Below are 9,728 nucleotides of genomic sequence, written 5' to 3' on the forward strand. Positions count from 1 at the left end.
CCATAGAGTGTTAGTAGAGAGAGAAACATGCGGAAGACACATTTCAGTTGTACAACTGTAATGTGTCTTCTGCATTTTATTTAACCTTTATTTAACTAGGCAAGTCAGTTAAGAACAAATTCTTATTTACAACGACGGCTTAGGAATAGTGGGTTAACTAACTTGTTCAGGGGCAGAACGACAGATTTTTACCTTGTCAGCTCAGGGATTCGATCCAGCAACCTTTACCGTTACTAGCCCAACGCTCCTACCCACAAGGCTACCTGCTTGTGAAGGAATAAGACTATGTATAGACTAATTATAGATAGTTACCTCTACGAGGAAGAGGTATAGCTAGAGGTTGGAGGTATTTACCATGAAGAAAAAAAACTGCTAAATCACAACAGGGAATACATTTTCACATTTATTGAAGCATAGTAAAGGACAGCTGAATATGCAGAGAGAAGCAGACCATTGTAAAACACGACATCATTCAAGCATTGTTGTCTTAACATATACGTTTATGAAGACAATTTACAAGATACACATTCCATCAAACAATAAGTATTGAAACTAGGCATTGTATTTTACATAAAAAAATTAAAAAAATGACTGACTTAATTCAAATAAACAACGGAAGCTGTCCATTGTGGTTATATGGGTGTTTGTAGGTAAACCTGACTGCTTGCCTGCAGTTGAAAATTAAGACCTTAGACACACATGCCTTTTATTAGGTAGTCTCTCACCCTCTATGTACACACACAAACACACACACACACACACACACACACACACACACACACACACACACACACACACACACACACACACACACACACACACACACACACACACACACACACACACACTACTCCCTGCTCACCAAACAGTTTTTACAGTTGCTTTGTTAAACAAGAGACTGACTGACTCCATATGTCACTTCAGACAATGGTCCTGCTTTACCATCCCTCTCCTAACTATAATTAGTCTATACATAGTCTCATTCTTTTACAAATGACACTACACATGTCTTACTATTTACAAGACAAAAATCTGACAAAAAGCATTTTCAGCATTAAAAAGCTATTCATTATTTGTATTTATTTTTTTACTAAGCAAATATTATTTCACCACACACAAACGCACACACACACACACACACACACATACACATACACACACACACAGAAAGGCCTAAATAGAGTGGAACTGTGAAGAGGAGGGAATCTATGATATCATGATACCTGAGGCAGAATCTCTCACAACCAAATACATGCAAAAGACGCACGCACATGCACACACACACACACACACACACACACACACAAACACACACACACACACACACATACTGAAACTCATTGCCTAATCTATGTAAAAACAGTGCTGGTCCTTCCTGGTCTGTGTTAATGAGACACAGTGAAACCTTTTAACTGAACGTTTCAGTGGAAGAAAATCCCACCTCGCCAACAGTAAACTACGCACGCAATAGGGACCTCCATACTGCAGTGAGCCCACATGCTGTGTAACTGAAGCATTTCTCCCAAGTACTTGAAAACCAAGACCCTTCAACTGTACGGTTTACTGAAACAAAAGGGCTTTGGTTTATCATCTGAAGTTTGAAATGAATAACAACTAGAATTGAAACTATTCTATTAAACCAGTCATTACCAGTAGTCAATCTACCCCTTTGGGATTGTATGTACAGCATCTGGGTGTGACAGCCTCTACCAAACTTCACACAAGCCTATATAAAGCTGAACAATGACGCTGAACAGAGACACCCAAGCGGAGGAAAAGCTAAACAGTAACATTAAAACACACATCTCTTCATATCGGAGTCTTTTCAGTAGGAATTGTCTCCTAGTTTTTCCTGTCAGATATCTATCTATCTATCTATCTATCTATCTATCTATCTATCTATCTATCTATCTATCTATCTATCTATCTATCTATCTATCTATCTATCTATCTATCTATCTATCTATCTATCTATCTATCTATCTATCTACTTCTCCTCTATCACTCTTCTTTCTTCTCACCCTCTATCTTTTCTCCCCTCCGTTCAATCATGCAGGTGAAATAGTCCCTCTCAGACGTAGTCTTTCCTGTCGTATCCCACTGCACCCCCGCTCACGCTGCGAGGGGCGGAGTAGGCCATGCGGGGGGGCTTGTACCTCTTCTCCTCCTTGGGGGGGCAGGAGCAGCACAGCATGGCTCCTCCGATAAGGAGCAGGGCCGCCGACCCCCAGCCGATGTAGAGTGAGGCTCCCAGCTCCCTCCTCTGGGCCTCGACCAAAAGGGGGTTGTAGAAGTCTCGGATGATGGTGTTGGCCGACCAGGAGACAGGGATGAGGACGAGGATACCGGCCAGGATGAAGAAGATTCCGGAGATGATCATGACTTTAGATTTGGAGGATTCGTCATCGATGCAGTTGGTGCACTTGGCTCCGACGATGGAGACCATCACCCCTAGAATCCCCAGGACAATGGCGATGACAGTCATGGCTCTGGCAGCCTGAAGGTCCTGAGGTAAGGCCAGCATGGAGTCATAGATTTTACACTGCATCTGTCCCGTGCTCTGGGTCACACAGTTCATCCATAACCCTTCCCAGATGGTCTGGGCTGTAATGATGTTGGCTCCGATGAAGGCTGTAACCTTCCACATGGGCAAAGCACAGACCACGATGCCCAGGATGAATCCTATGACTCCCAGGGCGATGCCCACAATCTCCATGCCCATTGACATGCTGGCTTCCTGGGGGCGTCTCTCTTATACACCTGACCTACCTGGAGGAATGAGGATGTGACTCAATGAAGGAATTCTAGAACCTCCTGAGATTCCAGAATTCAGCACAAAGAATGAACAGAGGATTCAGTCCAGCACTTTGTCCTAGGTTCTTTGTGTTCTGTTTTCTTCCTGTTGATGGCCCTGTGTATGACCACTCCCCTCTCTCTCTCTCTCTCTCTCTCTCTCTCTCTCTCTCTCTCTGTGTGTGTGGCGGGTGTGATGTAGCTAAGTGATTCTGCCATGGAAACTGAGGTCTTTTATAGCCTAGTGGAGGCAGGTGAGGATGGAGGGAGGAGTCCCCTGGTGATGATGTCACAGGGTGGCAGAACAGGTTGCTGAATGTGCTTCACAAAAACAACACCTGCCCATAGAGGTTACTGAGAAAGGGGGCGAGAGGGAGGTGGAGGAGGAGAAAGGAGAAGAGGAAGGAGAGATGAGAGGAGGGAGGGAGCCAGAGTGGAGAGTTTCACCTGTAATCTGACTCCCTCTTGACTATTTGTTCCAGTAACATAGGGACAGACAGTGAATTAACAATTACCCTGGCCTTACCTGCTCTCTTCTTTCGTGCCTTTCTGAAGAACAAATACCCTCTAAATGTGGGGAATAAGTGTGCTAAATCATGTCCTCTGACTGGATGTACTCTGTACCCTCGAGGTAATGGCTGGTACAGCTAGTGTCATCTAATGGTTTCACACAAACAAACATGGACGGGAAACAATTGTTGTTGGTTTGACAACAAACATTAGGCCAGTCAATCTCCCTCACCCTCCACACACACACACACACACACACACACACACACACACACACACACACACACACACACACCCTTCTAATCCCCTCCCTGTAGGTAAGCCAGAGAGGGTAACTGTAGCTCATAGTAATACGTTCTACAGAGTCTGTTGTCCTCACTGAGTGGTTGGGCCTGTGGCTACCTATAAGCTTTACTGGTAGTCACAGTAAAGCTTGTAGGTAGCCACAGTAAAGCCTATAGGTAGTCACAGTAAAGCTTATAGGTAGCCACAGTAAACCCTATAGACTTTACTGTGGCTACCTATAGGCTTTACTGTGACTACCTGTAGGCTTTACTGTGACTACCTATAGGCTTTACTGTGGTTACCTATAGGCTTTACTGTGGTTACCTATAGGCTTTACTGTGACTACCTGTAGGCTTTACTGTGACTACCTATAGGCTTTACTGTGACTACCTATAGGCTTTACTGTGGTTACCTATAGGCTTTACTGTGGTTACCTATAGGCTTTACTGTGGTTACCTATAGGCTTCACTGTGGTTACCTATAGGCTTCACTGTGGTTACCTATAGGCTTTATGACCTCACATAGAAACAAACACACGCACCAAGGCAGATCAACGAGATCTCGTCGTTTCCCTTCAAAATGTACGTTTGCGCCCAGTGCTAGGCCATTATTTAAAACAAACGTGTGAGCGCCAAGGAAGGCGTATATCGCCGTTCTCAGGACCTTTCCTGAAATCAAAGTCTATTTCTAGTGATCAGGCTGGGTAGATACACTCAGGACTCTTTATTAACAAACCTAACACAACAGTACATTTTAGCGCTGACAAAAGCGTTATAGGTTTGGGGGTGTGTCAAATCATTTTTGCTATTTCTATGCTTGGTTTTTAATCAAATTTAACAAAATTGGGGGAAACCAATCGAGATTTACACACACAAATGGCACATCTCTCCTTCCATGGGAACTGTGCTTCATGGCTCGATAGGCTGCGCTTCCGTTCTCAAAATCCATGCCATTATCAACTGCGTTACCATTAAGAGCTTCTTTTTGTGGGTCTTAAAACTTCCCATTAGTGCTGCTTGAAATTGTCACTTTTGCTCATGTTTTTAAGGACACACTTCAAATATTGCCACAGGTCAAATGCCAAACCTGGCATATGGGGCTGGAAAATGCCCCAGTTTTAACATGACAAAATTGCTAAATAACGTGTTTGACACTTGCGCCTCCTTAGCACCAGCCCAAAAAATAAAGCCCTCAGTCACACTCACGCAAACAAGCACACACACACAGCAATAAGCCTCACACCGTGATTCACCTAGGCCTACTGTGTAGCACCATACACAATTACATTTTATGATAGTGATTTCTCACAGTAGTTTCTTGGTTCCTTGACTCTAATGGTAATTAATCCTTTGTATAATTCTACCTTTGTTTGTTTCTATGTGAATTAGAATTTATTAATAAAAGACATATGGAAAAAGTTTGACGTTGCTGTCAGAATTGTTGAGCCACCTTACTATTTATTATGTTGGCCTACTTCCTGCTTCCACATGGTGACATGGCCTTCCACAGCCAGCAGGTTTCTGTGTCAGTTCCTATAATAGAATGATTATGCGGGAAACATTCCCAGATCCCTGAAAACCTGCAAAACTGCTCTGTGAGTAAATATGACCATGAGAGAGAGAGAGCCCAGACACCCTTAGCATACACACCATGTACTCCTCTCAGTATCGGTTACGAACTCACAGTCTACAGCTTGCTCCATATACCGAGTGACACATTAGAAATACCCTGAAAAATGTCACTAACACTTTGTATGATAAAGTCAGTTGTTTTCTGTCATAAGTATAACTAACGTTCAGTTAACTCAATTTGCTGTTTTGGCCTTAGCTGTCAGTGAAGCACTAAAGCAGATGAATAGCGTTGAATGAAAGTGGGTACGTATTTGTATTGTGTTAAGGATGGTGATGGAAGGCCTGTCACATGTTGTGACGGTGATGAAAGACCTGACCCCCCCCCCCCCCCCCAACCACCCAAAATGTCCACATTTGTCAGTTGGTTGCCTCTGGTTACCGGTCCTTGGGATATATCTCTCACAGGTACAAACAACGGCAACAACATTGAGATAGCTAAATTTACACATGAAACCTTTAACTGAACGAGTACTCTGCTCTGTATGCATTTGAGTCTGTTGTGTTTACAGTTGTTGTTAATCAGTCCATTGATTGTAGCACCTGAATAATCAACACAACAGCAGCAGCAACAACATCAACAACAGTGGAGTGTTTTACATTCAACTAAACATACAGCCACTGACATTCACCACAGGTCTATATTTCCGTAGATGATAAACTAGGTCTTAGTTTTACCTGATCATATGACCTGACCAAAAGCCTTGTGTGTGCAGTGCCCCAACCTATCCGACGGCAGTGTTGGGGAAGCTACTCTGAAAATATAGTTTACCAAGCTACCAATTACTTTACACTGGAAGAAGTTAAGCTACACTAAAGCTACCCTTAATGTCGCAATGTTTAAGTTTTTAGGCGAACGGACCAAATTCAAATAGAAATATGAGTTATAGATCTGTCATTCTCATTGAAAGCAAGTCTAAAAAGCGATATATCTTTTCTATGTGCACTATTTCTATGCTTCCCATTAAGTTTAGTTTTTGCGTCTTTTACTTTTGGTTTTGTACATCAGCTTCAAACAGCAAAAAAATACAATATTTTTGGTGATGGAAAATACATTTCACAGAGGTTTAGATAGTACGCTGATTCTCTACACAATGACTGCTTGTTTTATCACATAAACTGAAATTATGCCAACTATTATAATTTTAGCATCTAGAAAATGGTGGATGGATTTCTGCATATTGCACCTTTAAGAAAAATATACAGATGTCAGACCTTAACTTGATCACTCTTTTGTTGGGGAGAATTTTCCTGCTGTATCAGGAAATTCGAATGAGCCTCGTTATTCCTTGAAATGTGCTGTTCTCATTCTCTAAATGCGTGGGCAATCGAGTCATTGGGATCAGGACTTGCGATCAAAATAATATTATCTGTCACTCGCTCAAACGCTACACCTAGATCATATTATTGTTTATCAAATCTGTTTATCATATATGCAAAGTCACTTTAACCAAACCTACACTACCGTTCAAAACATTTCCTTGTCCTTGTCACTTAGAAATGTCCTTGTTTTTGAAAGAAAAGCACTTTTTTGTCCATTAAAATAACATGAAATTGTTCAGAAATACAGTGTAGGCATTGTTAATGTTGTAAATGACTATTGTAGCTGGAAACAGCAGATTTTTTTGTGGAATATCTAAATAGGCGTACAGAGGCCCATTATCATCACCCATCACGTTGTGTTAGCTAATTCAACTTGATCATTTCAAAAGGCTAATTGATCATTAGAAAACCATTTTGCAATTATGTTAGCACAGCTGAAAACTGTTGTTCTGATTAAAGAAGCAATGAACCTTGCCTTCTTTAGACTAGTTGAGTATCTGGAGCATCAGCACTTGTGGGTTCGATTACAGGTTCAAAATGGCCAGAAACAAAGTACTTTCTTCTGAAACTTGTCGGTCTGTTCTTGTTCTGAGAAATGAAGGCTATTCCATGTGAGAAATTGCAAAGAAACTGAAGATCTCGTAACACACTGTGTACTACTCCCTTCACAGAAGAGCGCAAACTGGCTCTAACCAGAATAGAAAGAGGAGTGGGAGGCCCCAGTGCACAACTGAGCAAAAGGACAAATACATTAGAGTGTCTAGTTTGAGAAACAGACGCCTCACAAGTCCTCAACTGGCAGCTTCATTAAATAGTACCCGCAAAACACCAGTCTCAACGTCAACAGTGAAGAGGCGACTCCAGGATGCTGGCCTTCTAGGCAGAAGTTCTTCTGGTTCTTCTGTCCAGTGTCTGTGTTCTTTTGCCCATCTTTTATTTTTATTGGCCAGTCTGAGATATGGCTTTTTCTTTGCAACTCTGCCTAGAAGGCCAGCATCCCGGAGTCGCCTCTCAACTGTTGACGTTGAGACTGGTGTTTTGCTCTTACTATTTAATAAAGCTGCCAGTGAGGCGTCTGTTTCTCAAACTAGACACTCTAATGTACTTGTCCTCTTGCTCAGTTGTGCACTGGGGCTTCCCACTTCTCTTTCTATTATGGTTAGAGCCAGTTTGCGCTGTTCTGTGAAGGGAGTAGTACACGGTGTTGTACGAGATCTTCAGTTTCTTGGCAATTTCTCGCAAGGAATAGCCTTCATTTCCCAGAACAAGAACAGACTGACGAGTTTCAGAAGAAAGTTATTTGTTTCTGGCCATTTTGAGCCTGTAATCGAACCCACAAATGCAAATGCTTCAGAAACTCAACTAGTCTAAAGAAGGCCAGTTTTATTGCTTCTTTAATCAGAACAACAGTTTTCAGCTATGCTAACATAATTGCAAAAGGGTTTTCTAAGGATCAATTAGTCTTAATACCCCCGATCTTGATAAGAAATCCCCATACAAGACACTGTGGGATAACATAATTAGGAAACAAATACAATAATAATAGTAGGCTACACCAACATTAGCTTCCATTCAAACAAATTGTCAGGTAAATTGCCACAGTAGATTTTCTATGGTCAACAATGAAATACATTATTTCTATTGTATGGAATGCTTGTCAAATAGATAAATCTCCCTCAGGGCTCTATCTTAACAAACCTAACACAATGGGAAATCTAAGCGCAGGCGGTATCGCTATAGGTTTGGGGGTGTGTCAGAATTGTTTTTGCTATTTTCACTATGACAATTATCAGTGCACTTGCTGGCGTTCGAGCGAAAGGATTAGGTTTTGATGAATAAACAAGTTGTAGTGATAGGTGTTGTGATAGAAAAAAATATATATTTTCCTGATTTGTTGGATATTTAACAATTATTTACTTAACAAACAGTAAGATATTTCTGTCCTGCTAATGCTGTGTTTTAAGGTCTCCACTCTAGCACCCTGCAGCTAATCTGGGCGTATGGTTTTACTAGAGATAGTTTATTGATATCTTAGTGATAAAAACCAACAGCCACATTCCATTCTATGATTAGTGGTGCATGTGAGACATATGTCTCCGGTCTGATTGAGCCTGCATTCCATAGACAAGATATGGTGTATGTTTAGAGCCTGGAGGAGCAGAACAAAGGCCTCAGTTTTCCTAATTGTTCTGGCATCTGGGAAACTAAGACAAGGTGGGGTTAATAATAACACCAGAGGCAGGTGACCAGGAGATGAACACAGAATGGCTTATGATGGCCTTTAGTCTGCATGGGAAGGGTGGAGCCAGCCATGGTTGAAGCATTTTTAGGTTTGGTATATAAAGACAATGTATTCTCCGTATGATTCAAGCACTCGGTCCGGCAGTCAAGACTGTTGGATTGACGGCTTCATTATTGCAATAATTAATTGATATTAAATAAAGATGATTGTTTGAAGAAATGACCAAGTCTCTCTCAGTACTGAATTTCCACAACATTCTGTTGAGGCATGGCCCCTCACTGGCCAATCAGAACGTGCTCCATGGTGAAATATGTGGTTGCTTCAAGTTGTGTATTTACTGTCTTCTGTGTATTGCCTTGGAATCAACTCCAATTCCAATGTTATTCTGTTATAGTTTGTTAAATGGTTTACAGAAACAAAATAACAAAATGTAGACGTATCTTTGCTAAACATGTTATCTTGAACCCATTTGCAGTCCACATTGTTCTACAGTGCCCTTCGGAAAGTATTCAGACCCCTTAACCTTTTACACATTTTGTTACGTTACAGCCTTATTCTAAAATTGATAACATTTATTTTTTTCCTCATTAATCTACACACAATATCCCATAATGACGAAGTAAAAACAGTTTTAAATGTATTTTGCTAATTTATAAAAAATGTAACTCTTCGCTATAGGGGGCAGTATTTTCATGGCCGGATTAAAAACATACCCAAATTAAACGGCCTACTTCTCGGGCCCAGAGTCAAATATTTGCATATTATTAGTAGATTTGGATAGAAACACTCTGAAGTTTCTAAAACTGTTTGAATGGTGTCTGTGAGTATAACAGAACTCATATGGCAGGCAAAAACCTGAGAAAAAGTCAACCAGGAAGTGAATGATCTGAGAAATGTAGTTCTTCTTTCTAGTCCCTTTCGAAACTACAGTATCTGTGCTGTTACGT

At 41.2% G+C, this 9,728-nt stretch overlaps 1 protein-coding gene across 1 annotated transcript; it reads right to left on the bottom strand.

Moving 5' to 3' along the window:
• Window positions 1-390: 390 nt before the first annotated feature.
• LOC115204550 (claudin-3) lies at window positions 391-3,003 on the bottom strand. The gene has a single exon (XM_029770215.1). The coding sequence runs from the start codon at window positions 2,726-2,728 to the stop codon at window positions 2,072-2,074; it is 657 nt and encodes a 218-aa protein (XP_029626075.1). The 5' UTR covers window positions 2,729-3,003; the 3' UTR covers window positions 391-2,071.
• Window positions 3,004-9,728: the final 6,725 nt, after the last annotated feature.

The sequence above is a fragment of the Salmo trutta genome, chromosome 12 (genome assembly GCF_901001165.1).
Source record: "Salmo trutta chromosome 12, fSalTru1.1, whole genome shotgun sequence".
Taxonomy (NCBI): Eukaryota; Metazoa; Chordata; class Actinopteri; order Salmoniformes; family Salmonidae; genus Salmo; species Salmo trutta.

Bases quoted from the DNA above. Each gene is read 5' to 3' on its own strand.
- LOC115204550 (XM_029770215.1), bottom strand. From the start codon at position 2,728: ATGTCAATGGGCATGGAGATTGTGGGCATCGCCCTGGGAGTCATAGGA.